The sequence below is a fragment of the Kogia breviceps genome, chromosome 1 (genome assembly GCF_026419965.1).
Source record: "Kogia breviceps isolate mKogBre1 chromosome 1, mKogBre1 haplotype 1, whole genome shotgun sequence".
NCBI lineage: Eukaryota > Metazoa > Chordata > Mammalia > Artiodactyla > Physeteridae > Kogia > Kogia breviceps.
Window position 1 is genome coordinate 193465028 of NC_081310.1, and position 27582 is coordinate 193492609.

The window sequence follows — 27582 nt, forward strand, 5'->3', positions numbered from 1 at the left end:
CGGTAGAGGGCGCAGCAGTGAGAGGCCCGTGTACCGCAAAAAAAAAAAAAAAAAAAAAAAAAAAAAAGCATTTTAGAAAATCAAAAGAAGAATAATGGGTCTGTGACAAGTAAAAATTATATGAAATTCTGTGTCCATAAACCATTTCATGGGAACACAGCCTAAAATATTCATCTGGCCCTTTACAGTAACAGTTGGTTGAACCCTGGCTTAGAGGAAATTGGCTTATGTCCCAGCAAAAGAAATTTAAGATAGACCAAGGAAGAACTTCCTGGTAGAGAGGTTTGTTAAACACACAGGGGGCTTTGGGATCCCTGACTCTGGAGTTATGAGGATTCCACCCACCCTGCCTTTGCAAATGCAAAATGGAAGTAGCTAGGGCAAAGAGATAGGCCTTGACTTTCTAGCTATGGAACTCCCTTGGTAGTCACTGGTAGTTCTGTGGGGCCTTTCAGCTTTGTCCTGATCTTCTGTGTTTTCCATCGTTGATGGCCCAGGGGTAGCCTAACTGTTGCCCTCTAGACAAAAGCAATTCTGGGTTCCCCGCCTGCAGCCACCCCTGCTAGGGTTCTATCACTATCTCAAATCTGCCACTCCATGTGAGGCACACAGTGTGGGCCTTGTCTGGTCCCAAACAGACAAAACTGCCAGTGGATTCGATTTCCAAATAGCCGGCTTTGATCTCTTGCAGTCCCCCTTCTCCCCAAGATTCCCATGCCCGTCGAACTTGAATAGGGCGAAAAGAGCCAGTGTATTTGGTTTCTCCTAGATCTGTCTGCTTTCCTTGGTGCCGGACCCTTGACCCCGACTGATTCTCCCAATGGAGTAAACAGCCCTGGCATCTCGTGGGCGTGGTCCCCTGGCTGGGGTCCAGTCCAGCAAGGACTCTGGATGGAGAAGGCTTGCAACCTTCTTTGCCCTGGACCTGAGGGTTGGCCAGGAGTGAGATGCCAGGTGGGGGGGATTTAAGTGGCCCTCCTGAGGTGGTCACTAGAGTCACATCTGCTCAGAGAGGTGTTTGGGGTAGACATCGTGAGTCTGGCCTGTAGGGGGCTGTTAGGAGAGGTGCCCCGACTCCTCAGAGGGCTCTGTTGCAGAAGTGTAGGCTGGGGGGTCCTGGGATGGTCTCTGGGGGCCTGGGAACCACTAAGACGTATGCAAAGCGGGTGCACACGGGCAGTGTGTGTACTTTTTGAGTCCATGCTTGCATTAGAGTCTCAAAGGACATGAACTACAAAAGCCAAAGAACCCCCCTGGGTGGCAGCTTTCAGGCAACTCCAAAGTGCATGTCCCAGGACGGGGTGAGCGGGGCCATAGAAATAAGAAACAGCTTTACCGTTTACCCCAAACACTTCATGTCTCAGAATACCAGCTCCCAGAGGGCAAGGGTCAATCTGCCCAAATCATTATGCCTTATAAGCGAGCAGGTGCTTAATGCACATTTCCTTTTGTTTTTTAAATGATATACCTTTGTCCAGGGAAAGAAAGCCATGGAGAACCTGAAATGCGTCCTTAGTTGTGGCGGAGCAAAGACGTGGGCCTTGGACCTGGTCGGACCCAGGTTCAGATGCCAGCTTCACCCTGACTCTGCAGGACCTGGTGCTCTCAGTGGGGTCTTGGGTCCAGCAGCGTCGGCATGTCCTGAAGTTTGTTAGAAATGCAGAATCAAAAAAAAAAAAAAAAAAAAGAAAAAGAAAGAAATGCAGAATCGATCCGGGACCCTGGACAAGTCATGAAACCTTGCCTCAGTTTCCTCCCCTTTAAAATGGTGATTATGCCTACTTTAAAGGGCCATGTGATAAATGAGATAATGTATGCCCCTCATTTAGCACAGTGCCTGGGACATAGGAGGTGCTTCGTACTCGTCTCCCGCCCTTGGGTTCCCCTGTCTCTCAGGGAGTTTCCATTCTTTTCCAGCTCGAAAACCTCTTCCTTTTTAAACTTGAAACCATTGCAGTGCTGCGGTCGGACGGTAGAGGGCGCTCTCGACATTGCCATCGCGGAGAACGCGGACACCGGGCTGCGCTGGCGGTGTGGGTCTCCCATTGGCCGGGTGGCGGCTGCAGGTGCGCTGCTGCTCGGCTCCTGGGCGGGGGCAGTTCGCCCAGGGCTCCCCTCCTGGGGCTGAGCGTCCTGGGCCTGAGCCTGCAGCCTCAGTCATCTGACTCCCTATTTGATCTGCCACCGCGAGTTATAAACAAACTGCCCGCTTCTCCAAACCTCCCGCGCTCAGTCCCCTGGCCGGTGGGGAGGCGCCTCACGCGGCCCTAGACGTTGATGAAAGATCCCTGGTCGCCGTTGGCCGTTTCGGGCTCCACGCAGCGCCCCTTTCTCCGGGTGACCCTGCGGTTCCTGTGGAATTTGACGTAGCAGCGCAGACCTGGGTGAAGAGAGGCAAGGGGGTCAGGGATGTGACCAGCCAGACCCCTCCGCGCCCTCTGGAACCCCCTTCATCCTCTCATCACCACCCCCTTCTTTTTTCTGTCCTACAACCAACCCATCCCCCGCAGAGCAGCCTGAATGGGCTTAAAAAAGCGAATCACAGAGGGAGAAGGGTAGAGTGAACAGATGGCGGGCGCACAGGGGATATTTAGGGCCACGAAACGATTCTGTGCGATACTATAATGGTGGGTACATGTCTACGCATTTGCCAAAACCCATAGAATGTGCAACACAAAGAGTAAACCCCTAATGTAAATTATGGACTTTAGTGAATGATGTACAACTATTGGTTCATCAGTCATAAAAAGTGCACCACACTAAAGTAAGATAATAGGGGAAACTGTGTGGTTGGGGGGGGCATATGAGAACTCTGTACTTTTTGCACAATCTTTCTGTAAACCTAAAACTGCTCTTAAAAAATAGTCCATTAAAAACCTTTGTTTAAAGGGATGCAGATTCTGCCCTCCCCTATAAAACCTCCCGTGGCTCCCCATGGTACTCAAAAGGAGATCCAAACTTCCTACCCTGGCTTATAAGACCCTCTGGGACCTGGACCTGCCTCCTGTCTGCTCTCTTCACCTCCCACGCCCCTCCTCACTCTCTAACTCCAGCCACACCCAGTTTTTTGGCTTTTCCTCATACACCCATTCATTTTGGGCCCCAGGGCCTTTGCACCTGCTGTTCTCACAGCCAGAAATGCCTTCCTGAAGTTCTTGGCATAGCTGGCTCCTTCACAGCCTTCAGGTCTCAAAGGCATCCTCCCTGACCACCCTAATTAAAGTAGTCGTGGCCCTCCTGGCCCACCAGTGGGAGGGGTTCCTGGCTGTGGCTCTATCATAACCACATGTCAGCCATCCCCCGACATACATGGGTAGACATGTTTTTCATTTACGGCCACAGAAGGCCACATCCTCCTGATTGGGGGTGGGAGGGTTAGGGGAAGGGATTGTTCAGTGTGGCCTGAGCAATCCTGACATTTCAGGTTCGGAGGGACCACAGGGAGAGAGGAGGACATCACCTGCTTAAGATCTGCTTATGTCACTATCAAGAGAATGAAGGAATCGCTGTGACATTTGTGCTTTGGGGTCTAGAATTGACACCTGGATCACAGCTTTCAGAACTGTGGCCACACAAAATACACTTAGGAGGGGGGCAGGGGATTATGAGCAGGAGTGGTTGGTAGCCACACAAGCCCTTCTGGAACCCTCCAGAATCCAGGCTGGCCTAGACTGCTGGACTTCAGCCCTGGGACCTGAATTCAACATTTTGGGATTTCTCAGAAGTCCTCAGGACTCTTGGTCCTCAGAGGGTTCCTGACAACCTCTTCCTGGACCATCTTTAATGAGCTGTCATTTCCACTCAATTTTTTTTTTTTCTGTAGCCTGAGTCGCCACGGAGGAAGCAAGAATTTTGGTGGGGCCGACCAGGGTGGGAGAGACCACGGGAAATGAGCAGATGGGGTTTTGGCTGCACACATATCTTTTGGAGGCCTGAAAAGCTACCCCCTCCTACCTGAGGCCCTGGGGAGGAAGGAAGGAAGCCTTCCTGGGCAGAGGGGGCGCTGCCCACTGGGCACCCAGCTCCGCACCAGCCGGGTGTGCGGACTCGGCCGCGCCATGTCCCCCTCACCTGGGCAGGCTGGACCTGGAGGCCCCGGCGCTATTCCGGGCTTCCTGGACTAGAGCGCCCTCCGGGCCATTCTGCACCTCAGTCTCCTCCTCTGCGAAATGGGCCCCCAGCCCTGCCCACGGGTAACAGAAGGCAGCTCCCCAGCATCTCCACCCCTGCCTGCCTCCATCCCCTCACCTCCCAGCTGGTCCTCTGTGTCTCCACTCCTGCCCCCAACAGTACTGCAGCCAGAGTGAGCTGTTACACTCATAAGTCAGACCAGGTCACTCCCCCGCTTAAAACCTGCCAACACCTCCCCATTATACCTCAAAGTCCTGCCTGATCCTCTCCGCCAGCTTCTCCTACTTCCCCTTCTGCCACCTTCCCCGTTGGCTACTGTGTGCCAGGCGCCCTCAAACATGCCAGCCTCATTCCTGCCCGAGGCCCTTGGCTTTGCTCTGCCGCTTGCCTGGGACTCTCTCTCCCTCCCCCCACCCCTCATTTTCAGGTGGCTGGTTCTGCAGTGCACTCCTGTCCACCCCTCCCAGACTCCTCGTCAGACCAGCGTGGATTATTTTCTTTACAGCCCCTAGTCCTTTCTGAAGACATCTTATCTGCTTATTTCCTTTTTGCTACTCATCTCACTACAATGGAATCCATGCGCGCAGAACTCGCTGGCTCTCTTTGCCGCTGAACCCCCAATGTCCTTGTTAGAGCCCAACACATAGGAGGCACTCAATAAATGTTTCTTGACAGACAGGATGAATGAATAATTGGACCTAAGCAGCTTTATTGCTCTCACAGCAGATAATTTTTGAGGCTAATGTGAGAAAAAATTGGGCATGTATCTCAGAATGGTCACCAGAGGGGCTGAGACCAAATCCCTTCACTCGGGAAATGCGAGCCCTGGATGTCGGATGACACTGAGTGATTATTGTGCATTTTTGGTATTTTGTTTTTAAAAGAGTACTTATCTCTTAGATGCATATATTGAAATATTCACAGATGAAATATCTACACTTCCAGGAGTTGCTTCAAAATCCTATTGCAGGGCTTCCCTGGTGGCGCAGTGGTTGAGTGTCCGCCTGCCGATGCAGGGGACGCGGGTTCGTGCCCCGGTCCGGGAAGATCCCACATGCCGCGGAGCGGCTGGGCCCGTGAGCCACGGCCGCTGAGCCTGCGCGTCCGGAGCCTGTGCTCCGCGACGGGAGAGGCCACAACGGTGAGAGGTCCGTGTACCGCAAAAAAAAAAAAAAAAAAAAAAAAAAAAAATCCTATTGCAGGGACCTCCCTGGCGGGCCAGTGTTTAAGACTCTAAGCGCCCAGTGCAGGGGGTGCAGGTCTGATCCCTAGTCGGGGAACTAAGATCCCGCATGCTGCGCAGCGTGGCCAAAAAAAAAAAAGATTAAAAAAATCCTATCGCAACGGGGGAAGCAGATGGGGGGAAGACAGCACAGATTGGCCATGAGTGAGAATTACTGAAGCTGGGTGATGGGAAATGGGGGTTCATTATACTATCCTGACGACTTTAATATATGTTTGAAATTTTTCAGAATACAAAATTTAAAACGTTCTCCCACTTTTCTAGCTATGAAGGTTCGGGCAAGTGGCTTAACGTTTCTGTGCCTCGGTTTGCTCTTGGGTAAAATGGGGAGAACAATAGCTCCCTTCTTGGGACCCTTGGGAGGTTTAAGGAGATAATGGGTAAAGAGCTTAGCACAGAGCCAGGTACACGTGGGCGCACCTGGGCAGGAGGGCACATACCGCTCCACGTGGGAGCTCAGAGGAGTTAAAGAGGGAGCCAGCCGGGCAAGTGCATCCTTCCCTGGGACAGTGCTGGGAAATCCACCCCCCACCCCTTGTTATCACACTTGGAATGTCTCCCCTGGGATAGAATTCCGGTGTGAAAGCACCAGGCTTCTCAGGTTTGATCTTATTTTAAAAGATACGCTCCTCTCCCACCTCCAGATCATGGGAGATCATGCCAGCTTGTATTTCAAGAGGTGAGAAAAGCACATTTGAGCAACGATGCCAGGAATCGAGACTAAATGAGTTCACAGATTGTGAAGGCACCGAGCAAAGCTGTTCTTGCTCGTGTCTTCGGTTCCCCAGGGATTCTCCCACCCGCTTCTCTGCCCACCCCGGCTTGGAGGAGAAAGGGAGTTTGTGAGGTCTCGGCACCGAGGGAGCCCCCGATGTCGGGCTCACCTTCCACACACATGCAGTCGTCAAAGCATTTGTTGTTCAGGCCTCGGTTGTGGGGTGTGCAGAGATGCTCCCGGAGGTCGCAGCAGGTCCCTGCCCACACAGCAAAAGCACACTCGGTCAGCCACGCCGCGCGGACCCTCCCTGCGCCCTGCACACGCCCCCACTGGACGGGAGATACATCATCTCCACGGTGGGGCCATCCCTGGCAGTATGGACCATCTGGTGCGCAAGACTCCCAGCTGGAACCACCGACGAATGTCACGGCCGAGGCCCCTGGGGGCGGGCGGCAGAGACCCCAGACGCCCCAGATGGGCAGTTGATTGATCATGGGAGGAGCGAGGGTGCTGTGGGACCCCCCTCCCCCACCCCGGGTGGAACGGCTGGGGGCTGCCAGGTGTGAAGTCAGCATGGAGCTGGGAGGGGCCTCAGTGATCATGGAGCCAACGTCCTCTTTGGACAGATGGGGAAACAGAAGCCCCCGAGAGGCAGGCCCTAGGCACGGCCTCGCCCACCATGGAGCCAACTCTCAGAGCCACTGTTCGGTTTGCCCAAACTTGAGCCTTTTCTTTCTGCTCAGGGTGGAAACAATGGTTTGGAAAGAAAACAGCCTTTCAGGGAGCTGGCGGGGCCTGGCTTATCTGATGCCAAGTGGCTTGTTGGGTTGCTGTTTTGTAGAATATTCTGGTCACTGAATTAACGAGCATCGTGGAGGTGTGCAACTCAGATCTCCCTCCGGAAGGCACTTGCCATCCATCGGCCAGGACAGCAGTTAGCTGCCAGCCTCCGGCTGTTAACACCTGCAGGAGGCTCCTGAGCCAATGTCACACTGTTCAGGAGCAGAACAGCCCAGGCAGCGACTGGCTCAGCGGGGGTGCCAGGGCCTGGCTATCGGCCCAGCTGGGGCCTCTTCTAACAGGGAATCTTTGCTCTGGAGCTCCCTGTTGGGATGGCGGGCGACTGCCTCACAGTCTCCTGTCCATTCCTCCTTTGTTCCACTTTTATTGTTCGCGGGCCTTACCCTACCCCCGACCCCCCAGAAACCTCCTGCCCTTCCAACTACCCCTCACTATTGCTTCCCAGAAGTTCCGACTGACCCAATCAAGGGCCAGCAGTTTAGACCATCAATCAAAACCGCAGGCCTCTGTTTTCAGACTGTCTTAATGGGCTCAGCTGCTGAACAGGTCAGGATGTCATCAAAGTATCCCAAGATGCCCAGCGGTGTCATGATGGGACAAGGACAGAATTTAGCCCAAAAAGACGTTAGGAGAGAGAAGTCGAGAGAAGGGTCATCGCGATTTAAGGCAGCGTGGGGCAGGGGTTCAGAACGAGGCAGACTCAGCTTTGAGCCACTTCCTAGCTGTGTGACCTCGGCTGAAACACTCAGCCTCTCTGAGCCTCAATTTCCTTGCCTGAAAATGGGGAATGACAAGGCTCTCTTTCTCTGGGTTGCCGTGAGGATTGCATAGAACAAAGTACGACAGCAACTCTCAGTAAAGTGGTAACCATGGTCGTTATTATTTACCATCCCTAAAGGGTCCTGCTCATGTGTCTGGGAACACCCGCCCCCATCCCCACACAGGTTCCCCCAGCGCCCGGCCTAGTGCCTTGAACACGATGCTGGTTCGGTACCTGGTAGGCAGTCCTGGTGATGGTCGCAGGGCTCCCCTTCAGCCGGTGATGTTTCATTCCCATCACTGGAGAGTTTGCCCCGGTGTCTCTCTGGGGAAAACAGGATCTGTGGTCAGAGGCTGAGGCTCACCACTCCCACAGTGTGGCTTGGATAAGACACAATACCTCTCTCTGCCTCAGTTTTCTCTTCTCTAAAATGGGATCAACAGCAGAACAGACCTAACTTTTTTTTTTTTTTTTAAGGTTAAATGAGTAGCTACGTGGAAAGCGTTTGCCGTGTGATGAGCACTTGAGAGCAGCAAGTCCATTTCAGGCGTCCGTTCCATTATAGACTCCAGGCCCCCCATCCCACCTTGGACATCCGCAGGTCAGGCTGGAGTCACCGAGGCCCCTACCCCAATGGACGGTGGGAGAGGTGGGAAGCCCAGCGAGGGGGTGGCGGGGTGGGTCCGCTTACCTTTCTTCTTCGTAGACGGCCAGACCTCAGGCTTTAAGTCTTCATAATCGGTCCAGTCAAACAGGGCCATGTCCAGTGTGGGCATCACCTCCCCGTCAGGCCTGGGATGAGCCTGCGGGGGGGGGGGGTGCAGAGGAGGGAGCTTGAAGATCCCAACAGGTGAAAGAAGAAACGTGGGGCCCCAGGACCAGAGAGCAGAGGAGGGGCTCCTCAGAGGCCAGCTCATCCTGTGCTGGACAGCCTGCAATCGCAGCCCGGGGACATCGGGAGCGCCGCCCAGAGCAGCCACCCCCAACGTGGAACGGTGCCTACAGGCAGCCGATGCAGTCGGGCGAGTGACCCACCAGGCCCTCTGGGGGAGGCGAGGGGAGGCAGCTGTGTCCCCTCAGGAGGAAGCCCAGCTGCTTGTTCCCCTGCCCCTTCTCTCCCCTGCAGACGTCATCAGCTCTCTGTGGCACTGTCGAGGCCACAGCCATGGCTCAGTTCCACTCACAGCCCTGGCCACAGTAGGAGGTGAACCCACCTTCTAGGGCTGGGTTCTCAACACATGGGCTTCAGGGGCCCCGCGACAGCATGGGTAGCCATGGATTCGTCGGAAATGGCCCATAGTCTTATCAGCATCTCAGGGGGGTGCAAGACGCAAAAAGAGAATAAGAAAGATCTACTGCTAAAAAGAAGTTTTATTTCTTCTACACATATATTTATTGTTGATCATTTTTAACGATTTTATTTTGAAACAAATTTCAGAGCCCCAGAAGAGGTGCAATGATGCACTTCATGTTAATTGCAACAATAAATACCCTCCATCTAGACTCACCAACGGTTGGTGTATTTGCCACGTTTGCTGGCTTGCTCCCTCTCTGTATATCTTTTTGTTTTAGTTCTTGTTTTAGTCTGTGCCACGCGGCATGTGGGATCTTAGTTCCCCAAACAGGGATCGAACCCACGCCCCCTGCAGTGGAAGCGCGGAGTCTTAACCACTGGACCGCCAGGGAAGTCCCTTCCATATATCCTTTTTTTTTTTTTTTTAACATCTTTATTGGAGTGTAATTGCTTTACAATGGTGTGTTAGTTTCTGCTTTACAACAAAGTGAATCACTTATACATAATATACATATGTTCCCATATCTCTTCCCTCTCGCGTCTCCTTCCCTCCCACCCTCCCTATCCCACCCCTCTAGGTGGTCACAAAGCACTGAGCTGATCTCCCTGTGCCATGTGGCTGCTTCCCACTAGCTATCCACCCTACGTTTGGTAGTGTATATATGTCCATGCCACTCTCTCGCTTCGTCACAGCTTACCCTTCCCCCTCCCCATATCCTCAAGTCCATGCCCTAGTAGGTCTGTGTTTTATTCCCATCCTACCCCTAGGCTCTTCATGACATTTTTTTTCCTTAGATTCCATATATATGTGTTAGCATACGGTATTTGTTTTTCTCCTTCTGACTTACTTCACTCTGTATGACAGACTCCAGGTCCATCCACCTCACTACAAATAACTTAATTTCGTTTCTTTTTATGGCTGAGTAATATTCCATTGTATATATGTGCCACATCTTCTTTATCCATTCACCTGTCGATGGACACTTAGGTTGCTTCCATGTCCTGGCTATTGTAAATAGAGCTGCAGTGAACATTGTGGTACATGACTCTTTTTGAATTACAGTTTTCTCAGGGTATATGCCCAGCAGTGGGATTGCAGGATCGTATGGTAGTTCTATTTGTAGTTTTTTAAGGAACCTCCATACTGTTCTCCATAGTGGCTGTACCAATTCACATTCCCACCAGCAGTGCAAGAGGGTTCCCTTTTCTCCACACCCTCTCCAGGATTTATTGTTTCTAGATTTTTTTGATGATGGCCATTCCGACCGGTGTGAGATGATATCTCATTGTAGTTTTGATTTGCATTTCTCTAATGATTAGTGATGTTGAGCATTCTTTCCACATATCCTTTTTAAAGGTCTGAAGCAGATGGGTCAAAGTGTTAACTAAAGTTTGTTATTCTGGATCATGGGGACATGGTTTTAAAGATTATTATTCTCTGTACTTTTCAGCATGTACAAAATTCTTCCCCAAAGGCCTTGCTCTTCTAGATGCAGAGACCAGTGTACTGAGCCTGCACTTGCTTCCTTGGCGTTCCCTAGAGTGAGCCGCCAGGACCACTGCCTGGACAGTGGCAGCCCTCCCTGGCCAGTGGGCCCACTGGCCCAAGCTGGGCTGGATGGGCATCAGGAGACCTGGCTTCCATCCAGCCCCGCTGGCCTGGACCAGCGCCTTCCTGCCATGGTGCCTCAGTTCTCCCTAAATGTACTAAGAGGGGTTTGCATGACATCATCTCAAGGCCCCTTCCATCTCCGAGGCCGACCCGGGCCCCTTACCTGGGGCCACAGGGATGTGACGGGCAGGATCAGGGACTCTTCTGTGGCAGGTGCTGCCTTAAAGGTGGTGAGGTAGAGTATGGTGGGGGCCAGGCTGGTGGAGGATTCCTCCATCGCGGCATCCGGGGCCTGGTCTTCTGAGAGCTCCACCTTCTTCATCAGGGAGCTGGGACCTCTGACCAAGGCTCGGCCTGAGACAAGGAGCAGGAAACACAGCAACTTTATCTGCTTGCCACCCACCACCCCGTATCGGCCCACAGCAGGACCCACATTTCCTGCTGCGAACAGGGGGCGGCAGGAACCACATGACAAGCTATTGGCTCAGCCGACATCGCTGCTGCCCACCGTCCTGCGGGGGTGGGAGCAAGAGTCTGGGGGCAGGATGAGGGGGAGAGTCTTGGATGAATTTGCAGTGTTGCCGGGAAGATGGCCCAGGATTCTCGCTCTAAAGCAATATTCCAGCAAGTTCAAGTCCGGCTTGGTTGGGTGCAGCCAGCAGTGTAAGTGCAATGAATGGAACTTAGTAGGATTAACCACGGAAGGCTTCCTGGAGGAGAGTAAGTTTGAGTAGGGGAGCAACGTGATGAGGCTGAGAGGCATTGCAGGGAGGCAGAGGCCTTTGAGAAGGCTGGGAGGTGAGCGCTCCCTACATGGTGATAATGACCCTGTTTATTGAGTACATGCCGTGTGCTGGGACCATGTTGCACGCTGGGTCCTGCTTTACAAGCATTATTTCTCCTAACCTTTGCAGGAGCTCTGGCAGGGAGGTACTCTTTCAGCCTCATCTACAGGGAAGGAAACCGAAGCACAGAGAAGTTAGGCAACTTGCCTGAGAGCACACAGCTAGTGAGAATCCAAGTCTGAATTCGAACCCAGGTCCCTCTGTTGCAAAACCAATACTTTTAACCACTGGCGCTGCCTTCCAAGATATATGGGCACGGGGTAGGATGAGTGTGAGGCGGGACAGTGTGCAGGATTGGGGGGTGGTCGGGAACCAGGGTGCTTCGAGAAAAGCTGGAGGCCCCAGCCTCAACCTTGCCTCTTTTTCTCAGGCAAGATCTGACTTTAAGGTTGGTTGGGTGAGTTGGGGCCTCCCCACCATCCAGAGATGAACTCCAGAGAGTAGGAAGGGGCCTCGGGGACCACTGAATCTGCTCTATTCATTTTACAGAAGGAAACTGAGGCCCCATCAGCCTGAGACCTTCCAGCTGGTCAGCAGGCCTGGGCCTGGACTCCAGACCTCCACTCACCCACTCTCGTGGGAGCGCCCCGTTGGTCCACGGGAGCTGGGGGCCGGAGCTGGGCCGGGCTGAGTCCACGCCCCGTGTGTGCCTTCTTGCTTGCTGTCAAGGCTGCCACGGCCCCCACCCCACCTGACACGTGATCCCCAGGGGCGGGAGGCTGAGAGTCTAAGCTGGGCCCGTTCCCCTGTGTTCTGTCCACCTGGGGGGGGTCTCAGCGGGCCTGGAAGGGAAGCAAGCCCCAGCTGTTTGCAGGAGAAGGTGGGGCTGAGGCTCCATCACCCACCTCCTGCACAGCCCCCGCCCCCATCCATGCCTGTGGCACTGGGTCTGCCCCTAGAGGCAGTCATGTCACATGTAGAGACTTGGAAGCAGAGGTTGCCTGCCTGGGCTCTGGCCAGGGGAGACTGGGGAGGAGCCTGCTGGGTGGGGCTTTTGCTGGGACACGTTTCTTCCGGGGAGGCTGGGACCAGTGGGTGGTTCGGCTCACAGGGGATTTGGGACCGTGGAGGGAACTTAAAGGAAGGTCAGAAAGTCGAGGAAGAAACCCCATCAAACAAACAGAGCAGAGGCAGGAGAAATAAGGACGTGACCGCTCTCCTTGGTCAGCCGTGTCCAGGTCGGAGGACACTGACTCAGCACTGAGAGAAAGCTGAGAATTAACTAGTAACTAACTACCACTGCCCATTGCCCCTGCCAAGTGCCAGGTACCATTCCGGGTACTTCAGATAGTAAGCTGTCTCTGAATCTACCCTGAGGGCAGAAGGGGCCACTACGCTCACTTTGCAGAAACGGAGGCATAGAAAGATGACTTGCCAGTAAGAAGTGGAACCAGAGTCAGACCTGGGGCAGATCTGGCTTCAGAGTCTAAGCTCTCGGCCTCTGCTCTGTGCCTCGGAGTTGATTAAGTGATGTGCTGGGAGGGCACCGAACTGTCCCATCTCTACTCAGGACTTACAGTAGGATGGATTTAGGTCAGATACGAGGTAGAACTTCCTGATTTAGGAGGATGACCTATTGATAAGACTGAGCTCCTATGGCCACATGTCCTTCTCTTCCTCCCATGCTCCACGCCCAGGCCTTTCCCAGCGGCCACTTCTTTCCAGGTCCCTCTGACTTCAGTGAGACCCCTCCCTTCCTCTGGGGGTCCACTACCTGCCCCCTTTGGGGCCTCTGGATGTCCTCCCAGGGACCCCACACCACTGACACCTCCACCCCCCCTTTCCGCCCCTCCCCCGCCTCCCTGTCCTGTCCCTGAAGTCCCCTTGGCCATTTGGACCCGATCCCTCTCCCCCCTTCCCCTCCCCCTTTCGTTGCAGGGCCCCACCCCCTCGCAGACCTCCAGCTACCTCTGTGCAGTTTCAACCTCTCCTTAGGTCTCTTGTGCTCCCTGCCTCGTTTCTTCACCCTCTCTGACCCTGGAGAGCGGCTCTGCTTCTCGGGGTAGGGCAGTGTCAGCCCCAGGAGCAGACCCTTGTCCTGCAGCAGGCCTGCAGGACTCTGTCCAGGGAGCAGCCCCCCTGCCCCTGGCAGCCTGGAGGCCTGCCTGGTGGTGGCAACCACAGCCCCATCCTGGGCCCGGCCTGGTGTGCCTGGGCCACGCTCCTTCCTGCCCAGGCCCTGCCGGCGGTGGTGGCTGGTCTGGGGCGTCCACAGTGCTGGGCCCGGGAGGTCGATGTGATTCTCCGGGAGGTTCCGAGCAGAGCTTCCGGGTCCCAGGGAGACTGCCAGGCTCAGCTCCAGGAGCAGGAGGGCGAGGAACAGCATGGGGGCAACGTGGGTGGTGGGCCCAGCCATGGGCTTTTCCCTGCAAGAAAAGTAGGACTCTAAGGGGGCAGCCCTCCTCCTCCTCCACGTCCCCACTCACGCTATTGTAGCCTAGTGTTTCTCAACAGGGATGGAGGGGGACTTTGCCCCCTCACCCCTCCAGGTGACATTTGGCAACATCTGGAGACATTGTTGGTGGTCAAAACTAGGCAGCACCACTGACTTTAGTGGGTGGAGGCCAGGGATGCTGCTAAACACCGTACAGTGCACAGGACGCCCCCACGACAGGGAATCACTGGCCCAGAAAGACCCCAGCGCTGAAGCTGAGAATCCCTGGTTTCAATAGCTTAAGAAGCACCCAGCTTCCAGATTAGTCTAGATTCCTCTTTCTGCACAAATCTCTGCCTTTGGCTAAGTTCCCTGGAATGAGCTGAGTCCCTCCAGGCTCAGAAATAGGCCGAGAGTCCCAGAGACTCGACTCGAAGCCTAAATTCAAACAGATGGAATAATAGCATTTGAGCACGTGCTGTAAGTAAGACTCGTGTTCAGCGCTTGGCGTGAGTTTCTATCACTTGGTCCTTTCACCGACTCTCTGAAGTAACGCCTATTATTTTCTGAAGTGGAAATAAAGGCTCAGAGAGGCTGTCACACGGAGTACGTGGCATTTATGCAACTGCTATGCCTGTGCTCTGAGCTCCCACGTGCTGTCCCAGGACAGCCCAGGCCTTGCCTTTTCTTTTCCTCCAAGTTCCAGGCAGGTTCTGACATGGCAGGCACTGTCCCTGCTGGGGCTGGGGAGCTTTGGAGGCTGGCCTCTGACCCTGCAGGGTGGGGTGACCTACACTGGGGACAGCGCATCCATCTGCACCAGAAGTGGTGTCTCCTCAGGGGACCTCACTGCTACCCCTCTGTGCCAGAGGAAGAGTCGGAACCCCCGGATGCTCCAGAAGGACTTGGAGCTAAGGCTCAGGAGACTCGTGGCTGGGGGACAATGGGAGCGTCCCACCCCCCCGGGGCCCCTCCCCCATAGCCCTCCCCCGTACACCAACCTCACTGCATCCAGCTGAGCTGGGCACCAGGTTAGCCAGGCTGATTGAATTTTTATGGCCTCGCTGGGCCCCCTGCATATTCCATTAGGTTCACAAAGGTGCTTACACAACCGTTTCCTTGTGATTTGTGGCCTTGTAATTGCCCGGGGCTGAGGAAAGGCAAGGCTGGTGGCCTGGGGATGACTGCTGGCGGCGTCTCTCCCTCCAGCCCCCTCAGTTCCTGCAGCCCCCGCACTGGCCATCCCACCCCAGGTTCACCGTTAGCCAGCGCTGAGTGAGGGGCCCTTGAAGTGGGTGGGGAGGACAGGCTGACCCACTCTGGGAAGAGTGAGGGGTCTGAGGGAGGGAAAGGGCTTCTCCCCAGCTCGCCTGGCCACCAGCCTCCTGTTATCCTGCTGTTCCTTCATCCCCCAGCTGGCATGTAGTGGTCCGCTGGGAGGTGCGGGCCTCTACGGCCCTGGGCTCTGCCCCACCAGCCTCAGCCCCAGCCTTTCCATAATGAGGGCCCGGGAGGCCCGTGCTCAGGCAAGGCCTGCGCTCCTGAGGCAGCCAGGTGGGAGAAGGGGGGGCCCTTTGAGAGGCCTGTCAGTCAAGCATCGTTCCGCTCCGGGGACCCCTCAAACCCTATTTCCAGGCCTCAGGCAGATGCCAGGCTGCATTTACCAGACTCCACCCCCCTCTCCCTGCGGCTGAGAAAGGCTGAGTCTGTGTCGGATGCTGCCCTGACCCAGCCCCGCCCTTCTGTCCTGCGGGGACATCACATCGATAACCTGGGAGAAACCCACAGAGCACCGTCAACAGGGAACCTTTGGGACACTGGCCCTGTGAACAGAATCCCTCCACCTTGAGAGGAGAGAGGAGCAAGGCGGGACACCCAAAAAGTGCAGGCAAGGGACCAGATGAGGCTCGGCAGAGGGGTGGCGGGTGGGCAGCCCCACGGCGTGTATGGGCAGCGTGCTGTCCCTGTGGACACACAGGAGGCTGATCAGTGACCCGGAGCCAGCCTCTGAGCTCGGTGACCAGCCTCGGCACTAGTCCCAGAGGACAGCTCCTCCCCTGCAGAGCCAGGAGCTGAAGCCCAGCCCCATCCCAACCCTACACCCCCATGCGTCACGACCGCAACCATACCTGCCATCTCTCCCAATGAAGTCCTCTTACCAAGGCCTTGCCCGTGGCCATGGGTCTGTTCATCATACCCAGGAACCCCCACTTCAGGGCCATCTTTGTTCCCTCCCACCCTCTGCACCCCACAAATCATGTACGCAGCCAGCCTGGGGGAGGGAGGGGGGATTTCAGCGTGCAGGCTGAAGCACCTGAGAGGCCATCCCTCTCCTGGATGCATATCAGCACCATCCAGCCCCGGACCCAGCCCATGCGGCTGGCAAACTACTCTGATCCTGCCCCTCCCCCACCCCGAACTGCCCATGGCTCCCTATCCCTTTCCCATTTAACCACAGACTCCTCACTTTGGCACTCAAGATCTTGTATAATGTGGGCCCAGCCTAACCTTGCAGCCCTGACTTCTATTTCCTCCCCGTCACAGCCAATAGAGACTGTGCCCTGGGCCTCGGGCACCTCCCATCTTTCCCGGCTCTCTCCTCTCGCTGAGGCTGTTCTGGCTAGAGGGACCAGCCTCTCCTCTTCACCCCCATCTCTCTCTCTGTGGGAATCCTGCCCATCCTCTGGGACTCGTCCCAAATGTCCCCCCTCGGGGCTCCCACACAGCTCTGCTTGGCTCATTTCCTGCCGGGGCAATCGTCCTTTCTTAAAGTCCCCCGACCAGGGACTTCCCTGGTGGTCCAGAGGTTAAGGCTCCACGCTCCCAATGCAGGGGAACCGGGTTCGATCCCCGGTCGGGGAACTAGATCCCACGTGCCACAGCTAAAAGATCCCGCACGCCACAACTAAAGATCCCGCACGCCGCAACTAAGACCCGGCGCAGCCAGATAAGTAAATAAATATTAAAATAAATAAATAAAATAAAGTCCCTGAGAAGATCTGGGGAAGATCCCCTTCCCCTCTGTCCCTGTCAGATTTACAAGACCCTGCAGATAATAGGCACCAATAACTACGGATCGGAATGGAATCAAACTGACACCTGAGCAGAAGATCATAAAAAGTTCCCAGGGAGGGTGTGCGTGTTTGTGTGTGTGTGCGACACACACACACAGAGAGAGAGAGAGAGAGAGAGAGAGAGAGAGAGAAGGAGAGAGCTAAGTGAGGGCTGGGGATCCTGGCACCTCTTTGCCCTGAAGACTGCATGGAGCCCTGTCCCCAAGCCCACAGCATTTGTACTTGAATCTTGGCACATTCCAGCAGCCAAGATGCTAGCCTGGCAAAGAGCCACTCAGGCAACGCGGGCTGCTAGAGAAGCCGCACCAAGGATCCACAGCGATGCGGGCTCCAATCCACTCGGCCGGTCTGGAAGCCAGCTGGAGGCTGCCTCCCAGAGCACCAAGCAGCTGGGAGAAAAAGGGCAGCAGGTGCCCCACGTGCCCCACCCCCGTCAGCCTGGGATGGCTCTGCCCGAGGTTTGCACATAAAGCCTGCTCTTTGGGGCCTGGGTCACTTTCCCCCAGGATTGGGGACGCTCAACAGCTTTCAGTCGCCTGGGACAAGGACAGTCGAGGGACATGAGAACCATCCACAACCCAGAGACAGCCGTCTCACAACAGAGATCTACCAGTGACTCCTTAAAAACTAAACTGAACAAGAGCAACCGTCGTCATAGGAGCTGCCATTGCCTGAGCGGCTGGAAAGCCCAGGCTCTTACAAGCTTACTTCATCCGTTTCTTATTGCACCCTCTCAATTGCCCTGCACAGGGCAGGCAGGTTGTTCGCCATTATTTTTAAAACGAGGAAACCCAGGCTCTGGGAGGGTAACCCACAAACACAAGGTGACACCACTGGTGAGTGACAAAGCCCCACCTCAAGGCCTGGGTTCTCTCTGCACCCCATCGCCCATCCACTGAGCTCCATCGGGGGTCGCCTGCCTCCCCCACATAACCTCCTGCCATTGCTGCGAGTGCAGTCAGGGCCCCCCGGAGCGGGGACCAGGCAGCTGGGAAGAGGAAACTGACAAAGGAGGGGAAAGGGGCTTGTCTCGTGCCCTTATCCTGTCCCCATACTGTGCAGAGCTGAACTGCCAGCGTGGTCTCCATCCAGAAGCCTGCGGGGAGGCAGTGTTACATGCAAATGAAGGCAGTTGATGGAGCCCGGAGCTCGCTTTGATTCCTGAGCCCCCTCCCCCCTCCCCACAACAGCCTTGCATTTGGGGGCCGGGCGACCAGGGGAGCTCCTGCCCACCTGCCTGGCAGACAACAGTGAGGCCTGAATTCCTCCTTTACTGATCAGCTCACCCGAGGCCTGATGGGGTGGACGGGAGAAGGGGGCGGGTTGGGGGCTGGAGGCGGGAGTAGTGCTGGCTGAAGGGGGCCCGACGGGAATCCTGGGCCAGGAATATCAGTGATGCTCTGATGGAGACTAGGGATTATGACGCTCCGTCCAGGCTGTGAGCCAGACAAACATCCACCAGGAGAACTCGGCCGTCAACCCCCCTCCCTGACCCCGCGTCTCCTTCTCGCGTGTGAAAGTGACACATCTGAGCCACCGTATTTGGTAGAGATGTTTCAGGGGTTCTCTAAGCATTTGATTCTAACCTCACTTTTAAAAAATATTTGGGCTTCCCTGGTGGCGCAGTGGTTGAGAATCCGCCTGCCGATGCAGGGGACACGGGTTTGTGCCCTGGTCCGGGAAGATCCCACATGCCGCGGAGCGACTGGGCCCGTGAGCCGTGGCCGCTGAGCCTGCGCGTCCGGAGCCTGTGCTCCGCAACGGGAGAGGCCACAGCAGTGAGAGGCCCGCATACCAAAAAAAAAAAAAAAAAATTTGTTAAACTATTTTGAAAACTGTAGGTAAAAACGACAGACACTCTCAACTGCGTGCTCTACACACTTTTAACTCGGGGCACAACCCCACAATAACTTGGCCTTCTCCCGGGTCACTGAAGTGTGTTCCAGGGATGCAAGGTGAACAGTTTAAAAGAACTGCTGCCATTTGCAGCTACTTATTGACATGCTCCAGGATTTTCTGGACAACAACGACCAAAGTCTGTTAGAGGCTCAGTCTCATATCGACAAATGCAACTGACATCCATAGTCTGCTTTTATACCATTGAAGACAGCTTCTTTTTTCTCTTTGATTTACTGTAAAATAGGCAATGTTGTACACTGGGGGCCTAACAGTGGTCACACAGCATCTCCACGGAGGAGAGGCTGAAGAGAGTCTGACGGCATGTAGGGCTTGAAACTGCATCTGCACGAAATGGAGGAAATTTTGGTTTGGGGAAGAGATTATTGGTGGTGTTGGTGAGGTGCTACACCGCTCATAAAATGCTGCCTTTATTGATTTTATATGTTGGGATTACGGATAAGATTTCATGGGAAATGATTTGTACTGTGCAAAAAAATAAAGGGGGGGCACTAGAGGAAGAAGACCACTGGATCGCTGGGTTAGATGAGATGGTCTCGAGGGCTCGGTCTGCCAAGGGAGCCTAGGAATTTTTTTTTTTTTTTTTTTTTTTTTTTGCGGTACACGGGCCTCTCACTGTCGTGGCCTCTCCCGTTGCGGAGCACAGGCTCCGGACGCGCAAGCGCAGCGGCCATGGCTCACGGGCCCAGCCGCTCCGCGGCACGTGGGATCTTCCCGGACCGGGGCACGAACCCGTGTCCCCTGCAGCGGCAGGCGGATTCTCAACCACTGCGCCAGCAGGGAAGCCCGGGCCTAGGAATTTATGATCCACAGTGACAAGACTCCTCCGTCTGTCTGTCTATCCAACTGACAGCCCTCTGTGGGACGGGATGACACATCATATCCTCCAGGTTCCGGAGTGAGCCCCCAGGGACCAGGGACAGGTATTGTGGAGTAGCATGAATTCAGAGGACATATTTGTGAATGTTCAAAGATAAAACATGGGAATTCCCTGGCGGTCCAGCGGTTAGGACTCTGCGCCTTCATTGCCGAGGGCGCAGGTTCAATCCCTTGTCGGGGAACTAAGATCCTGCAAGCAGCTCGGCCAAAAAAAAAAAAAAAAAAAAAAAAGACAAAACACAGCCATGTGTGGTGAGAACAAGCCCTTTCCTGGGCCATCCCTCCCTCTCACTCGCTTTGGGAGGAGCTCTGCCTTGCTTTGATCACCTCTCTAACCATGACTGACCCCCAGCACCCAGATGAAACCCTGAGCCACCGAGTCGCTGGGACGGGCATCCTGAGACCAGTACGGGGGTCGCTGGGATGACTGGGACACTTCTATCTTCCAAGGGCTCTTCAGAAAGGGGTACACAGTGCTGGGGGGTCAGGGATCTGAACAGGAAGGGGCCCTGATTCCTGCCACTGCCCTGGCCACAGCTCAGGTCTTGAAAGGACCCTCCACATGGAAGCGTCCTAACCCTCTTTAGCTCATAAGAAACTGGAAGGTAGCTGCCTTCTGCTAAACCTGGACCGGAAGGGACCTCTACCCCTGAGAGGCCAAGAAACATCTCCAAGGGGATCTTGCTCCCTTAAGAGAACCCAGCCTTCCTCTGGGGCAATCTGGGAGCCAGTGTTCTTAGCCACAGGTGATGAGCTCTCCCGGCTCACGGGGGAAGTGGGTCTGGAGTTTTGGGGCCTGTTGGGCATCTCTGGGGACCCTGACACTAAGGGCGGAATTCTATCCTTCACAGTAGCTGCCTCAGGCCAGACTGGGCTCTGTGTGTGTGCCCCCTTATCACAGAACTCTTGCCACGTTCCCTGCCAGGTTGCCAGTAACACAAACATCCTTCGGTGCTGCTGTCTGCCCCGGTCCCAGCTTATCACCCAAACATCCTCCACTTTGCCGTCAGAAGAACAAATCGGGCACTAGCTTTCCTGCTTAAAGCTCTTCAGTGGACATTTCTGCAACGCATACAGCAGACAAGAGATTAACTCCTTAATATATACAGAACTCTCACTCCACTCTCATCCCTGGGAGCCCTGGGGGCAGTGCTTGTATGCCCAGAACCCCAAGTCAGTAGTGCTTAGGACAGATTTTGTGAGATGCAGGGATTATCTCTGATTTTGTTTCCATACTGCCGTGGAGATTTTAGGAATGCTCTAACTTGGAATTATCTGCCAGACTCTTCCCTCTGGCACCTCCTCATGACTCGACACTTCCTGGAATGGCTGGAATGGGACGATGGAGGTGGCCATCCCCAGGAACCCCCTTCTGCTCTTAGAACAGCGGCGCCACCCGGTAGTCAGCTCCACAGACCTGGAACTCCAGTTGGGGTCTTAGACCATCTAAGACAGCAGGTTCCTGTTTAGGGGGAGTGGATTCCCCCAGGGCTGGAAAATGAGTAGTTGTAATTGTTCAATCAAAATAGTTATGTCTCATATTTCAAAAAGAGTCACGTACCACAATGTTCATTGCAGCTCTATTTACAATAGCCAGGACGTGGAAGCAACCTAAGTGTCCATCGACAGATGAATAGATAAAGAAGATGTGGCACATATATACAATGGAATATTACTCAGCCATAAAAAGAAACGAAATTGAGTTATTTGTAGTGAGGTGGACGGACCTAGAGTCTGTCATACAGAGTGAAGTAAGTCAGAAGGAGAAAAACAAATACCGTATGCTAACACATATATATGGAATCTAAAAAAAAAAAAGGTTCTGAAGAACCTAGGGGCAGGACAGGGATAAAGACGCAGACATAGAGAATGGACTTGAGGACACAGGGAGGGGGAAGGGTAGGTTGGGACGAAGTGAGAGAGTGGCATGGACAAATATACACTACCAAATGTAAAATAGATAGCTAGTGGGAAGCAGCCACATAGCACAGGGAGATCAGCTCGGTGCTTTGTGACCACGTAGAGGGGTGGGATAGGGAGGGTGGGAGGGAGACGCAAGAGGGAGAGGATATGGGGATGTATGTACATGTATAGCTGATTCGCTTTGTTATACAGCAGAAACTAACACACCATTGTAAAGCAATTATATTCCAATAAAGATGTTAAAAAAAAACCCCAAAACAAAAAGAGTCATGTCCTCAGTGAGAGTGGGGGAGGGGAGGGGATCCTAAATTCTTGGGCTGGGCTCTTCCCAAGTCCATTTGGGACTAGATTCTGTCTCCCTAGCCGCTCCCACGACCCTCCCACCGTCACACCTCATCATGAGTCATAATTTCCCTGTCTGTGAAATGGGATTATTAGCCTGCCATGAGATTTGACTATTTAAGAAATGAGGACTTCTGTGTGATTGAGGAAGGGGAGGTTTCCAGGTACGGAAGGGAACTCAGGCAGTGTGGGTGGGCTGGAAGGCAGCGAAGCTGAGCTCCCTGGAAGGGGGGAGGGGAGATAAGAGTTGAAACATCTGCCCTGGGGGGTACTCATTGGTGGATTGGCCTTGAGGGTCCTGAGCTAGTCCCTACCCATCTCCCCTGCCCCCCTGAGGCTCTGTGCCCCCAAAGTGCCACCTGTCCAATAGGAAGGGGCCCCTCAGCTCCCCTAGGCCTCAGAACAGCCAGAGCCCCACCTACCCCTCCACGTGCCTTGTGTGCCAACCTGGCCTCTTGACCCCTGGAGCACCAGGGTGGAGACTGCCAGGGGCAGTGAACCAGCCAGTCACCACCTGCTGAGCTCCTCTGGGCACAGGACCTGGATGCCAAGCAAGGGAAACTGCTCTAGTCTGAAGACCTTGTCCCTGCTTCTGGAAATTGCCAGTGTGATTGGGGACGACAGCGCTGGCCCCGGGAAGCTCCCACGGTAACGGGGACGATCTAGGTCTTGCCTTGGAGGGCTCCTAGACCGATGAGACCCGGCTTCTGTCCTCAGGGAGCTCTTAGTCTGAGCAAGAAAAGCAGCCCCCGCCCCCAGGAAGCCTCCAGGGTAAGAGGGGAGATCCTGTTGCTGCCCTTAGGGATTTCCCAATCTGACAGGGGGAGCCACAGCTCTGGCCTTGGAAGTTCCCAGAACACGGGGAAAACATACACTTTGCTGGAGGGAGCTTCTATTCTGTGGGCAAAGACACAGTCCTTGCCCTCCAGGTGTCCCCACTCTGACCTGGCAGGGAGGCCGCAGACCTCACGAAAGATTGAGGCACAGATGTAATTATTACTGATTCAAACACAAAAATGTCAGCCCAAACCCATTAAGCTGAGCCATGGGAGAGCCCCCCTGACCAGAGCGGAAAGAGCTGTGTGACCTTGGGCAAGTCATTTGACCTCTCTGAGCCTCGGTTTCCTCTCCTGCAAAATGCTGGAGGTTGGGAGAATGAGGGGAGGCAAAGGTATACAGGGCGAGTGGTAGCCAGTAAGGGTGCAATAAACAGTAGCTGTTGTTATTATGAGGAGGGGAAAGAGCGGGAGTGGGGCTTGGGGGTGGGTTCCTGGAAGTGTTTGTGCATCTGTGCCTGCGTGTGCAGGGAGGCAGGCCCAGGTGGCCACGTCCTCAGTCCTCGGTGGGGTGATCGATGGCTTCGGTGGGGCAGGTCAACACAGGCCCAGGCCAGCCTGGAGGGGACCATTGTCTTGGCAAATGAGGTTTGGCTTTCCCCGCAGGGGCAGTACCATCTGCTTTTATTATTTCCAGCGCAGCCTCGGGAATTCCCACCCTCCTAAGGCCTCACACCTAGAAAAAAACGGATGTAGGGGTGTTGTTTTGGGGGGAGGGAGTGGAGTCCTACCTCCTGCTACATTACAGGTACTCGCCACCCCTCCTCCTCTCCTAAGCCATCCTCCTGGCCCCCTATTCCCCAAATTTCATTATCTTGTCCCAGACAATTTGGTTGCACCCATCACTTAATCATCAAGTGACAAAATGCCCACCGTCAGTTCTGGCAGAGGTCAGTGTGGACTAGAAAGACACCTGGAGTCAGACAAGCCTGGGTGTGAATCCTGGCTCCAGCATCTAATAGCTGTGTGACCCTGAGCAAATCAATTAACCTCTCCGGGCTTCAATCCCACATCTGAAAAATGAATGTTTGTTTGGGTGTCATTTATAGGGCATCAACTACTCTAGGCTTAGAGCTTTATATGTATTATCTAGTTAATAACTCAGCCCATTGAAGTGGACAATACTTTTCAGGTAATCACAATAGTGACATTGGTTCAACATTGGGACAAAGATTTGAAGGATTTGCTCAAGGTTACACAGTAGAGTGAGTGGGATTTGAACCTGTGGCCCCCTGACTCCAAAGGCAGACTCTCTGACCACGCCTCATGCTAACTCAGTCACTAACCCTAGTGCTGATGCTGTGACTTTCAGGGATGACACATGGTGGGGGCCTTAACCCAGAGCCTGGCACAGAGGGGGCCCCTACAAACTTGAAGTCTGCTATGACTTTATCCCAACTGCTCTGCGTTCCAGCACTGGTACCCCTACCTCACTCAGGGATGTGTCCCAGATGGTCATTGCCAGGCCACGGTGTTGTGGCGCGCGAGGCTGCCAAAGCTGGGGACGGGTGGGGGGGGGGCAGGGCCTCTAGTGGCAGGGTCCTTCCCGGGGAGGCCTGTGTTCCGTTGGCTGCGGTGGCCCACTTGAGACGAAGGGCTGGGGTAGGACAAGCAGAGGGCCTGGAGCAGCAAGGGAGGCGGATGGCACCTGAGTGGGCCAGTGGAGAGGTGTTAGTAGGACTCCTCCCCACCCCGGGAACATGCCTAGCTCCTGCTCTTCCCAGGCGGTGGAGTCAGGGAGGCCAGGGTGAAAAACCCCTGCTCTGCCACATTTCTGGCTGAGGCAAGCGAAGGTCCAGGTCACAGAGCTGCTAAGCTCGTCTGCTGAACTCGGGCAGTCACCTCCCTGTCTAGCCGATTTCCTCTGTTCACATCAGGCACAGAAATCATCCTCATCCTCTGGAGGCGTGCAGAGCCCCCAGTACCACAGGGACTCTCCAGGAGGCCTGCCCCCGCTCCACAGCCTCACCAGTCTGCCCTAGGGCACTCTGCCCCTGGCCTGGCCAGCAGGACCCAGTGGAACCCACGGATAACCTGTGGCTTGCAATTTTCAGTTCATTCCTATCTCCCTGGCCAAGGAGTCCCTATATTAGAACAAATATGGACAGACCACCTGTTGTGCTGCTGTGTGCCTGCTGTGTCTCAGGCACTGGGACCCCAAGTAGAACAAGACCCAGCCCCGCCCAGGGAAGTACAGACCACGGGAGAGACAGGGAGGCAAGGGGGAGGAGGGCTCCCCACAGGAGGGGCCATCTGACCTTGGCCTGCAAGGGGAGACATTTTAGTTAGAGGGAAGAGCCCTAGCAAAAGCTCGGAGGCAGTCAGGGCGTGGAGATGATCGGCCCTCTGTCATGGCTGAAACCCAAGATGCCGACAGAGCTGTGATGGGAGGCAGGCAGCATAGTTAATTTAGTGGAAACAGGGAGCTATGGAGGGATTTAGGGATGCGGAGTGGGGTGAATTGAACGGTGGGAAGGGAGGCAGAGGAAGTGGCAGGAAGGATTGTGAGCAGGAGTCTGTCTGTGTGTGTGTCTGTGTGTGTGTCTGTGTGTGTGGGTGCTTCCAATCCCATTCTTGCCTCTCTAAAGAGAAAGGCGCTAGTTGCTAGCTCTGGCTGTGGCTGAATAAAAAGCTCAGCTAGGGGAACCCAGAACTTTCCAGCTGGGAGAAGATGCCCCTCTTCCGAAGTTGCCCTCATTATGGCCCTAAGCCCACATCACTGCCGGACTCCTGGGGTGGTGTGTCACCTGTCGCGATGACATAGACGATGGTCAGAGGGTTTGGGTGATTACACAACAGGTACAGGGTCCAAAAGACAATCGCCCCCCCAGAGGAAAGGACATGGCTCGAGAGCGAGAGCCATTAAAAAAGAAATGGGTGCAAGACAGAGATTCAGAATTGGGAACGAGTCACGTGGATGCCTCATGATCAATGACCAGCTGTTGGCAACATCGACACAGCCACGTTGATCTCATTGTGAAAGCAGAAAGCTTTTTCTTGCTGATTTTTAAGCTGATTTTAGGACAAGCAGAGAGAAGGAGGGAGAGAAAGAGAGAAGAGTGCCTGTAACAGTGTGTAGGGGGAGGCGACCATGATACGGGAGGGGCCACAGTCAGGTTTCTCTGCAGTGTCTCTAAGCCTGAATTTTTGATCCATTTCCCCCTTTCTGTGGACCCCCTATTGCCCCCCCCCCCCCACACAGGGACTGGGACTGTAGAATCCCCCGTGGCCAGCGAGTGTGTGCCTCGCTGACATCCAATATGTTTTTTTCACTGCTTTCACATCTATCCCTATAGGTAGGTGCTATTATCCCCGTTTTATGAAGGGGACACTTAGGCTCAGGGAAGTGCGTTCCTTTGTCCACGATCACTCCCTCAGCCTCCGTCTGCCTGACCCCAGAGGGATGGTACTGAACCAGTACTGGGACACTTCTTGCACGCCACCAGCCTGGGCGGTGGGCAGCATGGAAGAGTGCTCCATGCAAGAGAGACCAGACAGAGGCGAGAGTAGTGGGGGCACCCAGTGGAGTAAAAGGCAAGACTTGGCGGGAAACCCAAGAGGTCTCAGGACGCAAGCCTCGGCTCCGGCAGGCGCCTGAGACCCCGGCGCGCGCGGTGGGAGAAAAGCCAGCAGTGGAGAGGGAGGGAGCCTGAGCTGGGGCCAGAAGAGCGAGGCCAGCGCTGTCGGGGTTGCTAGCGCGAGGAGCTGGGCCGTGCTGGCGCGGGCGCAGCCAGAACCTCCCTCTATACCTGCAACACACCCCAGCCCCGTGGGCAGCCTCGAAAGAAGCAGAGGGCACTCCTGCCAGCTCTGTCCGGAGCTTAGGGAATCTTGCAAGCTTCTTCAAACGACGTCAGACTGGGGTCCCCAGCCTGAGAGACCACCCGGAGACTCAGAGACAGAGAGACAAAGAGAGACCGGGTCCCAGAGGGAGAAGGCTAGTGCCGAGGAGGAGAGCGGGCGAGAGCCGCGTCCGGAAGAGGGCGGCGAGGGCGCACGCTAGGCAGTGTCAGAACGTGGAAAAGTGAGTGTCCGGCGGAAGGCGGGCGGATGAGGGGCCCAGGAGCAGAGCCAGGAGCCGAGGGGAGACGCGGTGAGGAGCGGAGGCGGCGGACCCACTGACCGACGGCTCCGAGGGCCGGGAGGGCAAGGGAGGAAAGCAGCATCCTCACCTCCGGCCTCAGTCCCCGGAGCGCCCCGCCCCTGAGCGCTCCAGGCAGCCCACCTTTGTCCCGGCGCGCAGCCAGGTGAGGCGAGAGGGCGGAGCCAGGGGCGGGCCAAGGCCAAGCCTTACCTGTCCAACCGGCGGGGCAGGGGCCGAGGGCCGCGGGGCCGAGCGCCTGCGGGAGCCGAGCGCAGCGGAAGGCCGAGCCGCGAAGCCGGGGCCGCGCGGAGAGGTGCGCGGGCGGCAGGAGGATGTGCCGAGGCTGAGCGGGGCTGGAGGGAAGGGGGAGGGGGCGGGCGTGAGGGAAGGGGGCGGGAACTCGCGGAGGGGACGGGGGAGGGGCGGCGGCGAGCGGGCTCCACTGCCCCCAGCCGAGGGGCAGCCCCCGGCCGGGCCGGGCCCCGCGCGCTCCCAGCCTGCGCGCCCTCGCCAGCTGCGCTCGGCGTTCCGGGCCCCCTCCCCAGAGGCCTAGCCGCCGCCGCCGCGAAGGCGCGGGGCAGACAAAGAAGGTAGACAAAGGCGGGCGCAGCCGGGCGGCCGTGCAGGCACCGGGAGAGGCGGGCCCACGCCTCCCGGTGCGGAAGAGCCGCCTCGGCGAGGGCCGGGGCGCGTGGGACGGGCGGGGCGCGGGCAGCGGTGGCGCATCTGGAGCGGCCCGGCAGGGAGCG

At 55.5% G+C, this 27582-nt stretch overlaps 1 protein-coding gene across 1 annotated transcript; it reads right to left on the reverse strand.

The window, feature by feature from the left end:
* Positions 1-73: 73 nt before the first annotated feature.
* On the reverse strand, positions 74-27100 carry DRAXIN (dorsal inhibitory axon guidance protein). The gene is made up of 7 exons (XM_059041935.2): positions 27044-27100; positions 13313-13770; positions 10723-10913; positions 8345-8456; positions 7888-7977; positions 6259-6348; positions 74-2380 (listed from the first exon to the last, which is right to left on the reverse strand). The coding sequence occupies exons 2-7, from the start codon at positions 13758-13760 to the stop codon at positions 2268-2270; spliced, it is 1044 nt and encodes a 347-aa protein (XP_058897918.1). The 5' UTR covers positions 13761-13770; positions 27044-27100; the 3' UTR covers positions 74-2267.
* Between the last annotated feature and the right edge of the window lie 482 nt (positions 27101-27582).